At 32.0% G+C, this 22,082-nt stretch overlaps 1 protein-coding gene across 9 annotated transcripts in view; it reads right to left on the bottom strand.

Moving 5' to 3' along the window:
- Positions 1-22,082, bottom strand: part of SENP7 (SUMO1/sentrin specific peptidase 7) — a 135,824-nt gene that overhangs the window by 92,594 nt on the left and 21,148 nt on the right. For 8 of the 9 annotated variants that reach the window (XM_011387336.2, XM_011387281.2, XM_023527436.1 and 5 more), the window contains exons 3-5: positions 18,158-18,207; positions 10,134-10,232; positions 7,064-7,161 (exon numbers count right to left, since the gene is read on the bottom strand). In XM_011387336.2, coding sequence (XP_011385638.1) covers positions 7,064-7,161; positions 10,134-10,232; positions 18,158-18,207 — 247 coding nt within the window. Of the gene's footprint in view, positions 1-7,063; positions 7,162-10,133; positions 10,233-18,157; positions 18,208-20,479; positions 20,561-22,082 lie in introns of all 9 variants that reach the window. The other variant, XM_023527432.1, reaches the window with a different exon arrangement.

Here is a 22,082-nt window from a genome sequence, read left to right as displayed (position 1 = left end):
CCTCACGTACTCACCCAATCTTACCTTCTACCATTGCAGGGTGATTTCTTAGATTTCTCCCTAGTTGTATGGCTTGTTTATCTAGATCTTAGGTGATTTTTCCATGCTGTTTGCTCCTTGTTTCTGTCACAACTTTGATTTGGTTGCCACAGGATGAACAAGGCTTCATCTACGCCATTTTTTCCAACCTCATCAGGTTTAAACTTCTTTACAAGAAGTGAAATCATACAAAAAGTTCTTAGAAATTCATTTAAAAATTAACAACAGACAAGTAAGTGGCAGGGATATAATATGCAGCACAACAATAGTTCATACTATATCACATATTTGAACGTTGCTAAGAAAGTAAATCTTAAAAGTTCTCATGCCCGCAAAAAATGTGTAACTACATATGGTGATAGATGTTAACTAGACTCACTGTGGTGATCATTTCACAATATATGTACATATAAAATCATGTTGTATACCTGAAACTAATATAATAAGTCCATTACATCTCAATTTTTAAAAATTACCAACAGAAAACATATTTGAAATTTTAAAATATACAGAAATTAAATAATATGTACTTTAATAACAAATGGGTCAAGGAAATCATACCCGAAATTAGAAAATACTTTTGAGATTTAAAGAAAATCACAACACAAAAATTAATAAAATGCAGCTAATAGTGCTATGAAGAAAATCTTAAATTGCAAATGCTTATATCAGAAAAGACAGATCTCAAATCAACAACCTAACCATACACCTTAAGAAATAAAAAAAAAAAACACAAACTATGTCCAAAACAAGCAAAACAAAGAAAATAAGATTATAGTACAAATAAACAGAATATAGAAAATAGAAAAAAATGAATGAAATCAAAAGTTTTTTTGAAAAGATCAACAAAATTAACAAATCTTTAGGTAGACTGCACACAAAAAAGACTCAAATTACTAAAATCAAGAAGGAAAGAGCAGTCATCACTAACAATACTACTAAAATGAAAAGGATTATAAAGGAATACTATAAACGAATGTATGCCATCAAATTAGATAACATATAAAATGCACAAATTTCTAGAGAAACACAAACTGCCAAAAGTGACTCATAAAAAAATAGAAAATCTAAATACAGCTATAACAAGCAAAAATTTGAATTCGTAATTTGAAGACTACACACACACACACACACACACACACACACACACCAATGCCCAGATGGCTTCACTGATGAATTTTACCAAACGTTTAAAGAATTATACCAATCCTCCAAAAACTCTTCCAGAAACAAGAGAAGAGAGATCATTTTCCAATTCATTCTACGAGGCCAGTATTGGCCTGATACCAAAGCCAGACAAAGACAACATAAGAAAACTGCAGTCAAATTTCCATTCTGAATACAAACATAATCATCCTCAACCAAACTCTAGTAAACAATTCAGTAACATATAAATAGGTTCATACATCATATTCAAATGGGATTTATCCTAGGAATGCAAAGTTGGTTTAAGATCAAAAAATCAATTTACGTAATACATTATTTTAATAAAGGATACAAATTACATGATATAACTGTAGAAAAGGCATTTGACAAACTCCAATGCACATTCATGATAAAAAGCCTGCAACAAATCAGGAACAGAAGATAACTTCCTGAACATGAAAAATGGCATGTCTTAAGTCTGTTCGACCACTATAACCAAATACCATAGACTTGGCAGCTTTTAAATAACAAGTACTGACTTCTCACAGTCTAGAGGCTGGGAAGTCCAAGATCAGGGTGCCAGCCAACATGGCTGGGTCAAAGTGAAGGCCCTCATCCAGGCTGCACACTGCCAACATCTACTCTATCCTCACATGCAAACTAGGAAGCTCTGTGGGGTCTCTTTTATAAGAGCAGTAACCCCATTCATGAGGTCTCCACGCCCATGATTTAAACACCTCCACAAGGGCCCCACCTCCAAATACCACCACACTGGGAATTAAGATTTCTACATATGAATTTTCAGGGAACACAAACATAGCAGGGCACCTATGAAAAACCTAAAGCTAATTCCATACTTAATGGTGAAAGACTGATGCTTTCCCTCTGAGAGTAGGAACAAAAAAAAAAATATCCACTCTAACCACATCTATTTCACATTGTACTAGATGTTTTAGCCAGAATGATTAATCAAGGGGAAAAAATTAAAGGCATCCAGCTGGAAAGGTAAAAGTAAAATTGTCTTTCTTTGCTGAAGACATGATCTTGTATAAACAAAATTCCAAAAACTTCTAGAACTTGTAAGACTTAAACAAGGTCACTGCATATAAGGTCGACATACATAAATCAATTCAATTCCTACACCCTAGCAATGACCAGTGTGAAAATAAAAACAATTCCATTCACAACAGCATCAGAAAGAAGAGAATACTTGGAAACAAATTTGATAAAAAAAAAAAGTCTAAGATACACTGAAAACTGCAAAACATGCTGAAAAAAATTAAAGAGAACCTTGATAAATGGAAAGATACCTCACATTCATGAATAGGAAGACCTAATATTGCTAAGATGGCAATACTCCTCAAATTAGTCTACAGATTCAACACATTCTCTATCAAATCTTTGTTGCCTTTTTTGTTAAAATTGACAACTTGATTATAAAATTCAAGTGAAAATGCAAGGAACCCCGAACAACTAAAAGAAAAAAATCTTTAAAAATATAACAAAGTTAAAAGACTTCCCAGATTTCAAAACTTACTACAAAATTCTAATAATCAAGACACAGTGGAACTGGGATAAAGAAAGACATACAGATCAATGGGATAGAACTGCAAATCCAGAAATAAACCTTTATACATAGTCAATTGATTTTCAACAAAAGTACCAAGAAAATGGGTATCTTTTCAATAAATGGTGATGAGACAACTGTATATTCACAAATGAAAATATAAATTTAAGTATCTCTCTCATACATACCAACAAACTAACAAAATGGATAAAAGACCTAAATGTAAGAACTAGAACTATAAAATTCCTAGAAGAAAACACAGGAGTAAATCATTATAACCTCAGATTAGACAATAGTTTCTTAAGTATGACAACAAAAGCATAAAAGACAAATAGGTAAGTGGGACTTCATCAAAATGAAAAAAACTTTAGTACTTCAAAAAACATCATTGAGAAAGTGAAAAGCTGAATGGAAGAAAATATTTGCAAATCATATATCTGAGAAGGACTTGTATCATTGAGAATATATAAAGGACTCTTACAACTTAACAGAAAGATAAATATAATCTTTAAATGGGCAAAGGATCTAAACAGACATATCTCCAAGACAGATATACAAATGACCAAACAGCACATGAAAAGACACTCAATGTCATTAAGAAGTTCATATCAAAATCACAACAAGACACAGTTTCATAATCACTAGGACATCTATGGACGGAAGGAAGAGAGGGAGGGTAGGAGGGAAAACAAGTATTGGTAAGGATGTGGGAAAACTGGAAACCTCATACATTGCCAGTGAGAATGTAAAATGGTAGGGTTGTTCTGGAAAACAGTTCGGCAGTTTAATTCCAATCATAGAATTCCAATTGAAATAGAATAGACAAATAGGTCTACACAAAAACTTGAATAGGAATTCTATGACAACATTATTCATAGCAGCCAAAAAGTGGAAAAAGCCCAAATGTCTATTAACTGAATGGATAAACAACAAATATCCACAATGAAATGTTATTCAACAAATAAAAAGAAAAAAAGTACTAATGCATGTGACAACATGTATAAACCTCAAAAATATATGCTCAGTGAAAGAAGCCAGATACAAAAAAGCATATATTGTATGATTTAATTCATAAGAAGTGTTCAAAAATGTTAAATCTATAGAGACAGAAAATAGATTAGTGGTTGCTTTGGGCTACAGGTCAGAATGGATAGGGGTTTTTTTTTTTTTGGAAGTGATAAAATGTTTGGGATGGAAATGTTCTAAAATTAGATTGTGAAGTGGTTCCATAGGGTAGTGGTTAGCACATCTGCTTTACAAGCAGAAGGCCCTGGGTTCACGCCCTAGTGGAGCTATAGTCCATGGTCTACGGCCATGCCACCATGAAGAAGCCCAATGTCTGATCTCGGAAGTTAAGCAGGGTCTGGCCTGGTTAGTATTTGAATGGGAGATCACCTAGGAAGACTAGGTGCTGTAGGCATAAATAATAATAAATAATAAAAAAATAATAAAATAAAATGGTCTCTTATTTAAAAAAACAAAAAATAAAATTAGATTGTGGTGATGGTTGTGCAACTCTGTAAATGTGCTAAAATTATTATAGACAAAATGGGTTAATTTTAAAATAGTATATTACATTGCAATAAAACTTGATTTTTTTAAAAAAGACACTGAAAGTTATTGCGATCTTCAAAAATGAGATCAAACACTGAAGACAGGATTAGAGGTTCTAAAGTAATGCAAATTTAAAGGAACTTTTTCCCCTCTCTAGATTTATTTTTGTTGCTTCTACTTCCCTGATTACACAGCAGCAATTTATAAAATGTTTCAACATATAGCCTAGCAAAACTCAGTAATATATGTGACTAAAATAAAAAATTAAGTCTATTGTTAAAATAGATTTTCCAGAGATATACTAACAATATTCCTCCACATTATAATGAACTAGAGGCCCTAAATTTCCTCATCTGTGAAATAAGGCCAATACTATTTATATCTCACAGAGTTGTGAAAGTTTAATGACATAATCCAGCCTTAACCTACTCCCTGGCATATAATAAGCACCCAACAGATATTAGCTGCCATAATTATAGAGGGTATTCAAGTCCAGTCTGATATTACTCATGTACTCTGTTAATGATATACCAAAAGGAATAATTAATGGGGTAGGAAGAATAGTGACTTGATGAGAACATTATATTATCAGAGAACTAAGTACATAAGTAAATTTTATAGCTCATTGGTAGTGAAAATGAGATCAAGAGGGAAAAAAATTCTGGAGAATAGGGAAGCAAAACTGGCTCTTGCCTAAAAATATTCGATCCGCCCAAGAGAATTTTACAAATATACATACCCTTTGTAACGGGACACAAATATATGATGATTTCCCATTCCTGTTTATTGTTCTGAAAAAAAATCACTTCCTAATTCTGCCTGTTAATTTAACTCTCATAACCAACTTTCATCTAAGCAACTCATTATGTTCTATCCCGTCTCAGTTTCCAGACATTCTAACCATCTCAAACATTTCACCCACATGAATTTAGCAAGTAGAAGATTTAAAAAAAGGTTAAGAATCAAAAGCTCCAGAACCTTCAGAAAAGGTAGAGAAAAACTAGTTTAGGTACAGAGAAGTACCCTCCTAAGCTTATGCTATTAGGATTTGGTCAGGTTCTCTCTACCATACATTAGAGATTATTCAAAAAATTTTTTCACTTTCAATTTCCCCACAAATACAATGCAGAAGAATCTTCTGAACATTTTAACTTTATGAATCTGAACTAATACAATATAGCTATTAATAAACAATACAGTATTACATCAGGTACAAATTTTAAAATAATACAAAGCCCTCCAAATATAAAAAATTGTCAGAAATCACAGTGTATTATTCCGAAGCTGGCCAGCTGAGTAAACAAAACTATTGCAGAGTGGCTGCATCACTCTGACCAATAAAAAGAACCATCCATCCTCCTTAGTCAGGACTATGTCAACAATTGTTCTTTTTGTGTTTTAAAAACATGGTCATTTCAGGTACTGCTGTGCTTTTATTTCAATAATATCCACTGCTATTAAATTTTAAAATCTTTTTTTATCCTCTAACGATGTCATTAAATGAATATCATAGTGTAATGCAGACAACATGCCTGAAAAAGTCAAATGTAGTAAGCTCTGTAAGGAAAGCCAAACAATTGCCCTTCGTGCTAGGCTGATAATTTAGGGAATAACAAAATGAAAAGTATCAGAGATACCAAAGATAATGCCAGGAACATGAAAGGCAATATTAAAGGAATAATATGTTACAATAACCAGATATTGATATCCTCAAAGAACCTGTTCCCACCACCTTACAAGCATTGTTATGGGAAAATCAGACTTAAATGATATAAATTTTGAAGTGTGCAAGGTTTTTAAAATATTTCTCTCGTAATATAAAACCACCTTGTACATGTAAACCCTCAGAAAATGTTTAATTTTGTTTAATTTTGTAATTAAAAAATATAATTCCTCTACTTTAGCACTTCATCTCTCAAATAAAACTTTTGATATCATAATACTCTGTGGAGAAACCAAGTCTATAAATTGAGTTCAAGGTTATTATGAGGCTCAAAGCATAATCATTGCATCTATTGAGCTGCTCTGTTCACCTTAACAATTTATCCCTTGTATGGTAGACGGTCAGGAGGTATATAAACTTTTATGGAGTCACCAATATGTTTTTATATTTCCTACAGACAGGGGAGAATAAGACTAAGTACCTTATAAAGTACACTTACATAAATGCAAGAACTCCAATTAGGCTTCTAACTTGTGTGCTCTCCCAATAATTGTAAAATTTACCTTGCTATTGTCGTTTTTTTTATTCATGTACTACTCAAAAAGAAAATTCAAAATTCAATACTCTTTTGTAAAATAATAACCTTCTAATCATTTACTGATGTCCAACCATGAAATGCTCTTAAGTTCCTTCTGATAATTGCAATCTGAATTCCCTATATATTTAACTCCAGTATATCCGTAATTCATTAATACTATGACTATTTATGACCACAGTTGCTAAATAGAGCATCTATTTCACTGCAGAACACAAATGATAAATCAAGCATTATAATCAGTCTGTATATAACTCTTGTATTATCACCTAAAGCTTATCAAGACATTCCAAATGCACAAATACCAGGAGTTAAGATGACAGAATCACAGAAAGTTAGAGCTTAGAAGGAACCTTGGAGGCCACTACATTTAATCCTTAATATTTTAAAAGTTGAGGTAACTGAGACTCAAAGAGAATAAATGAATCACCCACGGTCACACTATTTATACATAGTATAAGCCCATCCTATGTTATACATACATACATATATATCTTACCTTTCTGGTGATGTCTTGGAAGTGACAGGACACCCACGAACACCTTTTTTACTTTTATGGTCTAGAGAGAGGACCTTGTTTCTTAGGTTTCTTTCCCACTGGGGAAAAAAATAAAATTTTAATAATAAATATAGCAATATGACAATAAAGAGGTACTTATATTTTCATTTTATTTAGAAATTCAAGATAAAACAGCTAAATTCATAACAGTTCACACAGGGAGAAAAATGCAATCTACAAAACTCCTGGCTCTTTTGCTATTGCAGAAATGTAAGTCTAACAAAAAAATAGTAGAAATGGATTTTAAAATTTCAAGGTAACTTTAGTCAGACAATCAACATTTTAAGATTCTAAAGCTTACATAACTATGAAAATTTTTGAAGGAAATAATAAAAAGTATTACATGCCAAGTTAAATAGTGCCTGTGATTCTTAATTAACTATATTTATAACTGGAAGGAATCACAACTGGTTCCCTATAATATGCTGTATGAAAATTTTAGGCAAGAGTCAGACATCTAACAGGTTAGATTTAATCTGATTAGAAAGTTAAAACTGATTTAATATACAGTGTGAATCTAATTATTTATCTTATTTTTCTGCATTAATTTCCTTATCTGAAAATGGATGTAATAATAGTAGCTATCTCATAAGGATGTATGATGATTATATACATAGTAAGTTGAAAACACTGTCTTCTTTGAAGAGATATTTGTATACCCATATTCACAGCAACATTGTTCACTAAAGCTAAAAGATGAAAGCAATTCAAGTGTCTCACTGACGAATGAACAAATAAACAAAATGTGGTATATATATATATACACACATATATATACACAATGAAATATTATCTGGCCTTAAAAAAGAAGGAACCTCTGACACATTATAACATGGATGAAACGATGAAGGTGAAATAACGGAAAATATATATATATTGGTGTCTGACCCCAGTTCCTGGCACAGAGCTCCTAAAACCCTTGTAATCACCGAAGCAATAAGAGTACTAACTACACAGTACATGTCAGCAACAACGTAACATTTTATTTCCATATACTTTCCATCTGCAGTTGGTTGAAACCATGGATGTGGAACCCAAGAATATGGAGGGCCAACTATATATAATTCATAATTTTTACTCAATTCAATATTCTAACATAAAATACAATATATAAAAATGCAAAGAGACAACATTTTCTTAGTATCTTTTTTCTTCCTATTAAATTGGCAACAATTTTTTTAAATAAAAAAATTGGCAACAATTTTACTGTGCGGTTATACCCAGTGCTAGTAAGTTTGTAGATAACTGGGAGACTTCACTGATGGCAATATAAATTGGTACGAATTTTCTGTGAGACAATTTTGCAATATTTACTAAAACTTAACATACAAATTCCTGTAGACCCAGCAATCACACTCAAAAATGGGCCCCTACAGATGAAAAATGATGTTCACTATAGCACTGTTTCTATTAACAAAACACTGGAAACAACAAAACTAATATCAGTGCACTAAGTAAATAAATTATGGTATGTAGTATATCTTTGGAATACTGCAAAGCCATCAAAAAATAAGAAAGGTAGATCTGGATATGTTAGAAAAAAAATTTAAGATATATTATTAACTGAAAACAGCAAAGCACAGAACATGTGCTTAAACTGATTTAATATACAGTGTGATATATGTATTTCATGATCCCTTTTGTGCAACAATCAAAAAAAAACAATATAAAAATCATATGTGGGCATCTGCATTTGTTTTTTTCTTGAAAGGAAAAAGAAACTGTTAATAGTGGTTGCCTTTAGGAAAAAGGGACCTAGAAGGATTTTTTATTTGCTTCCCTTATACCTTTGCATACAGTCCAAATTGTCTAACCTTATATAAATATTTTTTCTTTTTATGTCAATAGAAATCATCTGGTCCCATTTATTATTTCCCTTTTTTGCACATTGTATAAAAACTTCATGATTTAATAACTAAAATTTTAAATAATGTTAAAGCAACTAATATTAATGACAAATCTTTCCTCTGAGAACAAGTTATAATAAATGGTTAATTCTTCTTGTCTGTAACATAAGAACATATATATTCAAAGTTAGTTAAAGTTTATCTTAAAATGCTAGTTATGAACTGAATTTTGTCCCCTCCCCCCACCAAATTCATATGTTGAATCCTAACTGCCAAAATGACTGTATGTGGAGATAAGGCCTTTACAGAGGTAATTAAGGTTAAATGAGGTCATAAGGCAGGGCCCTAATCCAACAGGACTGGTGTCCTTATAAGAACAGAAAGAAATACCAGAGATGTGGGGGCACCAAAAAAGGCCATATGAGGAAACAACAAGAAAATGGTCATCTGTAAGCCACAGAGAGAGGCCTTAAGAGAAACCAAGCCTGTACACATCTCGATCTTGGACTTCCAGCTTCCAGAATTGTGAGAAAATAAATTTTTGTTGTTTAAGCCACCTAGTCAGTGGTATTTTGTTATGTTAGCCTAGCAGACTAATATAGCATCAAATGGATAAACTGGAAAATCTGAGAAAAATTGTCTTTAAAAAACTGACCATGACTTATGCCAGGGAAGAGAAAAAATAATACTTAAAAAGTGCTATCTTAAGCCTTATTCATGAGATCTCTATAATAATGCTTAATAGGGATAAAATTAAAGTCCAGATTTATAATCAGAATATCTTTTGAAAAACAGCTGTGCTACAGTGTTACCCTCTAAGATATGCCTTCTCAAATTCACAAAAAAAAAGAATGAGCATGTGATTCTAAGAAGCTTGATATTCTCATAAATTTAAAATACAATTTATTTTACAACAATGAGATTTCTATGTCACGACGAAAACAAGAATGTATAAGGTATGCTCTGATGTAAACTGAAGAAGACCCTAACCTCAGAGCATCAGTTCAACATATGCCAGAAATAAGCTAATTTAAAATCTGCAAATAAGTAATACAAGAAAATCTACAAAAGAACGCACAAGAAAATAAAAATTCAGTTTTACTAAAATATTTTAAACACACCAAATAACACTGTATACTTAAAAGAAATTAGTTTTTATTTACCCCCTGCAAAGAGAGATCCCACCGTTCAGAGCTTCTGAGTTTGGACAGTGATGATTTTACACAAACATCATCTGGTTTTACATTTAACATCTTTGTTATCTGAAACCAGAATGAGAAAATAATCAGTTTTATTGAAATATAAATAAGAGCTGAATCAGCTAACAGAACCATTATATTATCTGCATTAATATTTTGCTATTAGCTTTAAAGAGTTTTAAATACAGTGCTTAATTTATAGGCAGTTAAGTATAATTTTATTAAAAAAGAAACATCTCATTCAGTATAAAGATAGATAAATGAAGAATCACAATAGCTTCACAACTATTCTCTTACCTATAGTCTCTTCCCCTTCTAATTTTTCAAATGCTATCCCTAGGGTTCTCTAATATACAAATCTAATTATGGCTATAATACTTAAAATGTAACAATAGCACCCACACTTAGAGACAAAACTCTTATCAATCTAAGCTCTTTCACATCACCCACATGCCACAAACTCTATATCCCAACCACATCAAGTTTATTCAGCCTTCTTCAAACATGTCAAATTACTTTAGATCTCTAGACCTTTCTATATACTGTTCCCTCAATCTAGAATGCCCTTCCCTCTTCTCCTTGTGAAATATTTCAGATTCTGCTCAAATTTATTCTCTTACCCACATAACCGTCACTTCCACACCAAGGCATTCCTTTCTCTGGGTATTAGTACTTGGTACATTTATATCACATTATTTATATTACACATAGCACACTATAACTGTCTATATATCTATCTTCATCTCCAGGCTGTGGAGGTCCTTAAAGAGAAGGCCCTGACTTAGTCACCTTTATATTGCTTGTTATATGTTGAATGAACAAATGAATGAATCTATATGCATCATAGTCACAGTTTGAAATCATTAGTTTCAAACTTAAATATCTTAACTTTCATATTGAAAGTTATAAATGATGGTTAAGCATAAAGTTCGGCCTACAAAATATAATATATAATAAGCACTGTTTCAACTACAACCAGTAACAATCCATAAACTGATTTCAATGAAAGTGAAACAGAAATCAGAAGGATAAAATAAATTAGAAAAAAGTGTATCTCGACTCTTTTACTTCACTACCCACCTCTGAGTTAATCCTCCTGGGCATCAATAACTTACTAATTATTTATACTTAATCTATATAAAAAGATACCTCTTTAGAATTCTTCATCTGCAAAAGACAATGTTATCTCTAAATCAATTGTTTCCTTCTATTTTTAATTAGGGAACAATAGTTGCTTTTTCAGAAGATAAGGCAAGGGCTTCTGGCTGTTCACACCCATAAATCCTTTGTGAATAGGTTTTTTAGCCTACACTGGATAATATGGCATATTGTATTTTCCAAAGATGGCCACACCAATAATCCACATCCCATATGCTCTTTTTACAAGGTAACAGTGACAGTGCTCCAACATCAGGAGTGGTTTATGCTCCTTCCCTTGAATCTGGGCCTGTGACTTCCAAAACTAGATCATAAAAAGTAATTATAGCTTCTGCCTATCTCTCACATCCTTGAGTGTTCTTCCCTCCTCCCTCCCTCTTTTTTCTTTCTCCGTCCTTCAGCACTATGGAGGAGAGACTGTTTCGTAACATGAGTGCTGTCTGACCGAAGGGTGGACTGGCCCAGAAAGACTGCTTACTGCAAACTCCCCCTTAAAGACTGTCTCTGATCATTAATCAATGTTCATTCTGACTGAATCAGCATCCCTCCCCTGCCTCCAGCTACATGATGGTTCTTGGAACAGGCTGTTGTCCTGACCTGGTCAAGCATGAAAAGCAATTTCTCATACCTGGAAGCCTTCACATACTAGTACCCATGACCATTCCCCTCTTTGATCCTATATAATTCTTTGGCACCTGTCAACTGGCTCAGGAAATCTACTTCACCTTGCAGCTGCCCAAGATGTGCCTCCCATTTAAGTTTCCCTTAATAAACTCTGCTGATTGCCAGATTGGAGTGGCCAACCTCTTTCTTCAGTCTTTTCCTGCCTTCTGCTTACAGAAGTAGATTTTCATTCTTAGGAGTTTTCCATGGGTCTGCATGTATTAACAGGAATACACACACACTTCGGAAGCCCAGAGGCAAAGGGTAAAAAAATCTTGGCTACTCTGAAGCCATTATGGTAGAAAGATCACTCAGGAGGGCTAAAAAGATTGCCACCAAGACATCTGAGTCTTCCCAGCACAGGTATCAAGCTAAGTGAGTGAGTCTTTAAGATGATTCTAAACCCCTGCCTCCAAGCCAACTTGGCTAACTTCGAGTGGAACAAAAAAAGGCTATCTCTAATTGAACCCAGCAGAAATTCCAGATTCATGAGCAAAATAACTTTAAAACATTAAGTTTGGAGTAAATTTGTTATATGGCCATCGTAATAACCTAAAAAGAGATCAAGCTCAAATCTGCAGGACATCAACTGAGATTTAGTAAGAGTTGGGTACAAGTGTCAAGTATTATGTAAAATGAGTATCTTATAAAAGAACGTTGATGTCCCCTGTGAAAGATTTTATATTCTTTTTTTTCACATTAACCAATTTTTATCTTTTTACCTATGAGTGGCTTAGACTCAATGTCAATGAATCATTTACTTTAACAAATATTCATGTATACTTCCACTAGTATGGACATAAAATATAATCTACCCTGTTTTCAAACTTCCCCCAAAGTATAGACACATGACATCTGGATAGTAATTAAAACTCTAAACCTGCATTAAAAACCTTGAAAATGTTCACGTACTCTTACTTAGCAATTCTACTTTTAGAAATTTATCCTACAGAAATAAAATCAAAGTACATACATACAAATATTTATGAACAAGGTTACAAAAACTAGAAACAATGATAATAAAAGAATAATTAAAGAAAATCATGGTAAAACAAAACAATGATATTATACAGTTGTTATTAAATAAAATGTTCCAGAATAATTAACAACTTAAAAAATTATTTTCAATATTAGAAAATATGTATGTACAGAATGACCTCTTCCATAATGCAAAAAAAATCACATATTGAAAAATACATGGAAAGAAATATACAAAAATGTTTAACAGTGATTATCTCTGAATACTGAGATAATTTCATTTTTGTGTTTTCCTATGTTTCCAAATGTTTTTTTTTTAATAGGAATACCATGCAATTATTAAAGGCAAGAAAAAATAAACATTTAACCCAATTCCTATTTAGAAAAATATGTTGTAGCTCACTGCCAGCTTAATTTCATTTTACATAAACACACTCTTTAAGGCTGAAGCGAATCTGACTGGTTTCAATGTGAAAATAAAATATAAAAACTGTTCTTGGAGTTATTTCTAAACAGAACTTGTCTCTAATCTTACTGGAACAGAAATGTATATGACGATCAGTATTTAATAATTTTTTTCGTGTGGTAAATTTCTCAGCACGGAACAACACAAAAGTAGAACATCTAGGATTTAACATTTTCAGCAATCAAGAATTACTGTATTTTGTAAATGGAAATGCCACTACTAAAAACAGAATGTTAAATAGAATGACGTCATCTGTTTCCAAAGACTATCAATATACTAGAGAAATGTGAAAATAATAATAAAAGTGAGATACTTCATGGCAAACTTTGGGGGTAAGGTTCGGACTGCAAATCGCGTTATTTTGGGGTAAACGCTGCAGCCGCAAGCACTGCCGGTGAGTATTCGCAGGGCAAACATGAAATGGGTTAAAGCTCCAAAAAATCTCTGCTTTAGCTTCCTGGTCAATAAATTATAGATCTAAATCTCTCACTCTAATATTGTATTAGAGTGGCAAGCAGATTTCAGGTAAAACTAACTACTGTCAATTTTTCCTACTCATTTTTTTCTAAATGATTATATTATCAAAAATAATGTAAGTCTTTTTTGCAACAATCTGATATCTTCCTAGACAAATTTTAATTATGGTCTCAACTGTGTATACAAGCAACAAAGATTCTAAGCTATTAATTCTACAAATCCTATATTATAACTCCATTACAAGAATCAGAATGGATGCCTAATCCATTTTTTAAGTATTTTTTAATAGTCTCTTAATACTTTAAAAATTAAAATTTAATCTGTTCAGGCAAAAATGGGTTATAAATCACTTTCCCTTCAAGTTATACTTAAATACATTGATAGCACTCTAATAACTTCCAAAAAACAAAGCTTAAGAACATTTGTTTTATTTATTAATGTTACATGTGATATAATACTAAACAAGCCATTTAGCAAATCAATTCACGTTGTTACTTTGAGGTTCATTACAGTATTCCCTCAAAAAGAGAATGCTATCAAAAGCAGATAACCCAGGGGAAAAAAATATATGCTGGATTCTATTGACAAGTTATATATTGCTAACACATACTCTTTTTATTTCCCATGTAAATTTGTTTTTTTTTTTATTAAATTTATTGGGGTGACATTGGTTAATAAAATCATATAGGTTTCAAGTGTAGGATTCAATAATATGTCATATGTATATTGCATTATGCATTCACCACCCAAAATTAGATTTCATTCCGTCACCATACATTTGACCCCCTCTACCCATACCTACCCCCCCTTCCCCCTCTCTCTGGTAACCATTAAACTACTGTCCGTATCCATTAGTCTCTGCTTGTTTGTCATAACATATACTCTTTAAACTTTTCAGGCTAAAATGATCTTTGCCATGTTCTTAATACAAAACTTCAGAATCTCAATCACTTACTTGTTCAGATACTACATAGATATAAAGCTATTATTTAAAGAAAATTGGGGGTCTGCCCATAGATATGGCTATGACTTACCGAAGAAGAATAAAACTCTTGTTTTCAGTTTTCAAAATAAAGTACCATCCTCCCCATGTATAAATCCAAAGACTATAGATCTCCCCATTAGCAAAATTCAAAGTATTCAAACTCTTTGTCTACATCTATCTGAGAGATCACCCTTGAATTAATCTACACTCAGCTTCCATCAAAAAGCCAGGAATAATTTAGTAGATAATAATGTTCCAAAGATTAAGCTACAAGGATATATGCAGCACTGTTTTTAATTTTTTTTAATTGAAAACTCAAAATTATAATAATAGGATATTGGTTAAATTAATTGTGACACACCCATATAATGGAATATAATGTAGTCATTAAAAATGTTTACCACTGCTTCCCTGGTACTTATGTCTATCTAGTATAGTGTCTAATACATGTTAGGTATCTGATAAATATCTACTGAGCAATACTTTAAATCTGATTTCAGAAAATGATGTTCACAGTATATAGTTAAGTAGAAAAAGCAAATTATAAAACAGAATTTTGTGGTTTTCTATTTTTTAATACTTAAATATTTGTTTATTATAGATGTATAGACAAACTGGAAGAACATACACGAAAGTATTGCTTTTAGTTGTATCTGGGTAGTCTTCTTTTTGCTCTAATGAATTTTCTAATTTCTCTACAACAAACTAGTTTTGCTTTAGAAATATTTTTCAAATACTTTAAACTCAAAATGTTGTCAGTATCTTGTCCCTATATCCATCAAAGCTCTAAATCTTTCAGTAATTTATTTCCTTAGCTATCCTAGAAAAAAGCTATAATATAAACTACTAACAAGAATATGCTAATTTTCTAAGAAATGCTAGAGTTTTAAAATGCAGTAGTACGTCTTTATTTGTATTTTATTGTCAAACAATTAAGTAAGCAAACTGTATATAATGAAATAAAATAAATAAATAAAAATAAGGAAAGAGAGAAAGCTAGAACAAGCCCCGTGGTGTTGGATTAGAATCAAAAGTATCAGTACTGAACTCATGGCTTTTTATAGATGTACAGAGAAGTAGATAGAGAAATAAATATAGAAATGTGTATATGTGTATAGGTTAGCATGCTTATATTTTTCTAGTCCTGTCTTATTGAAAGAGCCTAGATACAATGACACCCAGCAGCAATGAACACACCTAACACTCAGACCTGAGTTTCCAAATACCATCTTCAATAAAAAGAACCAGGGCTCCTTAAAAGTACCTTGTAGTATCAGAAAGTAAGGAATGCTCAAAAAAAGAGCATGTCAAAAGGGCACAGAAGCCAATCTGAAAGATCTCCAAATGCCAAAGCTGGAAAACTTTGATTAACAAAAGCAATAACAATAGTAATACATTACAATCCAGAGAATAAAATAAATACCTATGAATCTATACTGATACAAGTAAATAATTGAATGAATAAATAAATAACAGGGGAAGAGGGACAGCTCTCCATTACAGAAGAATTTTAATTAATAAATATAAAAGGTATGAGTAAAATTAAAAATTACCAATAGGATATCATGTATATAATTGTTACAGGCAAGATCCACTGCAAGATGCTAAAACAGTGGTTGAAAGTTGAGAAGAGATAGTATATTTGCATAGATTCAAACTATCTCTCCCAAAATATCTATTTATTACAAAGGGAAGGAGAAACTGTACAATATAGTAACGAGGCAGACACCATCTTCAACAGGTGACGAAGACTGACAACATCAGTAATAAGACACATGATCATCATGTACCCACTGATAGGATACATTGAGACTGGTATATCGCTTCTGTTGTATTCTTCCCCAAAAGTTACAACCTTAATCTAATTATAAGAAATCTGAGACAAGATATCTAACAAAACACTGACCAGTAAGTACTCTTTAAAAGTGTTATGGTTATGAAAGAAAAAACACTGAAGAACTGTCATTGCAGCAAATCAAGACATGACAACTAAATGCAATGTGGGATCCTGGATTGGATTCTGGAACAGGAAAATGACATTAGTAGAAAAACTGAAGGAATCCAAATAATGTCTATAGTTTAGTTTAAAGTATTACACCAATGTTAATTTCTTAATTTTGATCATTGTATTAAGCTTATGTAAGATATTAATATTGGGGGATCCTAAATGAAGGGTAGACAGGAACTCTGTATTATTCCTATAACTTTCTGTAAATCTAAAGTTACTTGAAAAAAAAACTTAAAAAATACTGTAGTACATCTAAAAATAAGAAAGAGAAATGTATTTACTCAATATTATAAATTTCTAATGGTGGAATTTCAGGTTAAATTTCATGAAGCAATAGCCTAAGGCAGAACATTTCACTTCGCTGGAGGTATTAAGTAGTAGTCAGTATATGTGTATTTAAAACTGAGTATGGTAGCAATGTTAAGATTTTCTTTTTTACCTGCCTCATTTACCCCACTTAACCTAATCTAGAATTTTATATAAAGGAACCACATCCCACAAATGTGAAGAAAGCCAAGGTACAGAGTACCCAAAGTCATGCTCTCTGTGTGGACTTACAAGGCATTCTTTATTCCCTTTTATAGCTCTCCTGTATGATTTCTTCTCCCTCCTTGTTCTATGAAATGTACCAAATTAAAGTTCTCAGTGACAAAGTCCTCTGTGCATAACTTATAATGCTTCAGAGAAAAGTTATCTAACAAACTATTATAAATCAAGGTACTACTGCATTTAAATCACAAAATTCTAGAGGGAAAAAAAGACTTTCTAAAAACCGATTTTTTGAAACACTTCCTAAATAGGTAGAAACTTCACATTTTGCTTGTTTTGCTACTCTTGGCTTATAGAGAAGAAATAAATAAAGGAAAAACAAGAGGTTTAAAAGAACATATTCCAAATAGTAATCGTCAGCACGTGACTTGAGTGTAAGTCTTCTATAGTATTATAATGAATGAGCATGAGGTGCTCTAATTTATTCAGTCATCGAAGACTGAATATTTTTTATAAAATCTACAATGAGGCCTAGATAGTATACTTGTACATCTTATAATGATTTAAACAAGGCTGATGCCAGAAAGGGTTTCCTGGTTAACCCTCAGTTAATTAGGATACACACTATGCCCCAAAAAACACCAATTAGTTATGGTTTTACAGTATTTTCTTTAAAATGTTATTAAAAAGACAAACAGCAAAATACTTTCATTATAAGTAACTCTAAAGATAATGAATAGGTTAAAAAAAAAATTAATGCATACCTTATGTAACTCAGAAGATGACTTTTTTCTTTTTCCTTCCGTGACAATTTCTACAAAGACATGGTAAAAATTATCATTTAATAACTAAATGAGATAAACAATGTCATAAAATAAATCCTTTCACAGCCATCTTTGTTTTACACTAACTTATTAGATTTATAATTTACATTAATAGATTTTACAGAACCTGACAGACTAAAAACATAAAGATCAAAAACTAATAAGAACAGCAGATTCTCACAAAATGTCTCCATTAACCAAAATATGTATGATGACATAGAAGAAAAGAAAACTTGGCTCTAAAAACTAAATAAGAATTTTCCTGGCAAAAGCCCTAGCATCTAACAGGTATTCAATAAATGTTAGTTGAACTGTATGACCAGATAACTTCTCAATACTTATGATATAGGGGGCGGGGAGGTGGAGCAGAAGTTGAGAGAAACATTTTTAGTTCCACTACATAGCTAAGCATCTACGCAACTGGGAACAGCTTAAGTCTTTCCTCACCAACACTGTTCAGACTTTCTATAGATTTTTCTTTTACGATTCATTCATTCAATCAACAAATATTTATTGAATGCCTATCATGTGCCTGACACTATGCTAGGCATTGAATACAGTGCAGTGAGCAATTTAAACACAGTCTCAGGGTTCCTGGAACTTAAAATTTATTGGAATATATCACAGATTTCATAATAAAAGTGGTAATGACCCACACATATGTGGTCATCTATTTATGACAAACACACCACTGTAATTCAGTGGGAAAGGAAGTCTTTTCAATAAGCAATGCTGAAGCAATTTGATAACGAAGTGGGAAAATAAACAAACCTAACCTCTACTTCACGCTATACACAAAAATTAATTTTAAATGGATCATAAATTTATGTCAAAGAGAAAACAAATAAAGCTTCTAGAATAAAATGGAGGGGATTATCTTCACAACCTTGGGGTAGGCAAAGATTTTTCAAACATTAGTATTAACCATAAAGAAGAAGATTAATAAACTCAACTTCATTAAAATTAAGAACTTCTGTTGATCAAACCTCATTATAAAGAAAGAAGGCAAGCCACAGACTGAAAGACTATTTATAATACATATATCTACATACAGCACGGTTACTATAATTAATACTATATAGTTCGTACATCTGTCAAAGGATTCATAACCAGAATGTACAAAGAACTCCTACAAAGCAAAAGCAAGACAATCCAACCTTCAAAATGGACAAAAGCCTTGAATAGGTAGTACCCAGGGAGGGAAGGAATGTTGACTAGGACAGGATACAAGTAAGCCTTCTGAGATGCTGGAAAAGTTCTTTATCTTGATCTGGGGTGATGGCTATTCAGTTGTATATATTCAAGTATAGAAAGTCAGTAAAACTAAATATTAAAGATATGTATACTGTGCTATATGTAAAACCTCAACTTAAAAATAAAACTTTTTAAATAACAATTAATTTGAATAAATGGACTATAGTTCATCCAGAAACCTATATAGCTGAAATAATTTTTAAGCTCATAATACATAGCATTAATTTCACTATACTCATTTCTTAAAGCAAACACTGATACAAGGTTTGTTTTGGAGCATTTTAATAAACAAATGATGTGCCTCTACTTGTGATTATCTGGTATAGCACAGTGCTCAAGAGTACAGATTTTTTTTAATTGAAGAAATGATTTAATTTTAATTTTTTTTAATTTTTAAAAAAAATTTTTTCTTTTTTTCTTTTTTTTAGGGGAGGGAAAAAAGAAAAAAGAAATGAAAAAATTTTTTTTAATTTTTAATTTTTAAACAATTTTTAAAATTAAATCAAGAGTACAGATTTTAAAGCCAGACAATCTAAATTTATATCTTGCTTATTAGTTATCACTTCTCTGAGATTCGGTTTCTCATTTTTAAAACAGGGCAGAATATCCAACTTTTCAATTGTTAAGGTTAAAGTGAGACAGTCTATATTAAAGTATTTAGCATTATGTCTGTCAAATAGTGCAAAATAAAGGTATTACAATATTTTATATTAAAATATCCCCCTTTAAGAGAGCTTGGTACTCTATATTATAGTATTAGCACATAGGAAAATCTCTATTCTCATTCTAAATATATGAGTCAAAGTATTTGACTTTTTCCCAAATAGCTTGTAGAATCATTCATTCACTTATTCATTCCATAAACATTTACTTAGGATAATTACCATTGCTAGGTCCTATGCAAAGCTTATTTTATTTAATCCTTACAAAAACCTCATGAGATCAGTAAAGGTATTATCTCTATTTTATAGATGAAGAATTTACATTTGAAGAATCCAAATAACTTGCCCAAAGTCACCATATTGATCCATCACTGGTCTGACTCCAGAGGTGGTATCCTTAACCAGTATGCTCTAGGTATGCTAGATGCTATGGGGATTAAAGATGAATAAGATAGTCTCTGTCAGAGTTAATAGTAAAACAACATAGATTAAACAATTCAGCAAGTTACAATATATGATGGCATCTGATAAACATCATGTAAGAGGTGCAAAAACTAATGGAAATGCAGAAATAGGTATAATTTGAGTTAAGAGAGAGTTCTTGGAAAGACATAATTGAACTGGGCTTTGAGGTAAGTTCTAGATGAGTAAGTTTTAGATAGACAGTTAGGATGAAGCAGCCCACATTAACGAGCCTCCTACATTACTGAAGACTCACATTAGTTATCCATCTGGGATAACTAGATCTTTGGAGCTACACAATCCTATCCATAACTTATTTCCTGTGTTACCATGTCCATCTAATCTACTTTCCAATCCTCTGCCAACAAGCCTGGGAATTACATTCACCACCCTAGATGCCAATCCCTACAGCTGATTACCTTGCTTCTCTCATCTCTTATGGAAACTCTACCCTTTCATCTACATTTTTTACATTTCTTTGCTAGCCCACTATATTCCCTTCCAGAGTCAATACAATTTCCTTAAATTCTGAATCTTTTCCTTGAACATTTCCTCTACCTTAGTTTAACTGAATTCTAGCTTTTTAGACTACAGTATTTTTTATAAAAAGATTTTCTCAAGAAGAATCTTCTCCCACTTAAAAAAAACCAGGAGTAGGGATTAACAATCTCCTCCTCTAACTACCACTTCCAATTAATATTCTATCTTTACTGCAATAATTCCTCTTCTAAAATACCCATAAATTGGATATATGACCTTACCCATTGATCACCACTGACCCAAGACCTTCCCTAATATTCCTAGAATATTCTGACACTCAATTCATAGTTTGTCTATCACTAAAATCTACCATCATTCTAAACCTCTAAAACTTCCATTAATCTACTCACTCAGTACAAAGGACTCACCTTAATGCACTCCAACAAATTTCCTCCACATATTCTCATTTCAAAAACACACATTCGTGAATGGATTTAAGGAACAGCACTGCATTTCTCAAGTTCTCAAATGTGAATCTTTCAATCTACAACATACTATCCTTTGGTCCTTCCATTTCCTCACTCACATTGAACACATTTTTTGCCCGCACATCTTGTCATATCCTTTAACCCTAACTAAATTTATTTATTTTTCTTTCAAATTCTTCTTCTGGACTTCTTAGCACTGCTGAGGTCACATAATTGTTGTAACTACAGCTACTACTACTACAAACTCACACTTGTTTTAAGACTTTCAAAATTACTTAATAGTTCTTATATTCATACCTAATCGACCTCCTACTCTATTTTGAGCTCCCAGTACCATTTGAAAGTCTCTTTCTCAAAAGATGATCTTCCCTCCTATTTCACTTAGAAGCCATAATTGCAATGTCCTTAACTTTTCGAAATTTGTATTTTTATCCCTCTTCCCTCCTTTCTGCATGTCTCAACTGTCCCTTGATTACTCTCCCATTTCTTCTGGATCCTCGTCCCATCAATTATCTCCTA

Source organism: Pteropus vampyrus, unplaced genomic scaffold, assembly GCF_000151845.1.
Source record: "Pteropus vampyrus isolate Shadow unplaced genomic scaffold, Pvam_2.0 Scaffold1, whole genome shotgun sequence".
Taxonomy (NCBI): domain Eukaryota; kingdom Metazoa; phylum Chordata; class Mammalia; order Chiroptera; family Pteropodidae; genus Pteropus; species Pteropus vampyrus.
Note: the sequence above shows the minus strand (reverse complement) of the source record. Positions and strands in the feature narration are given on the sequence as shown.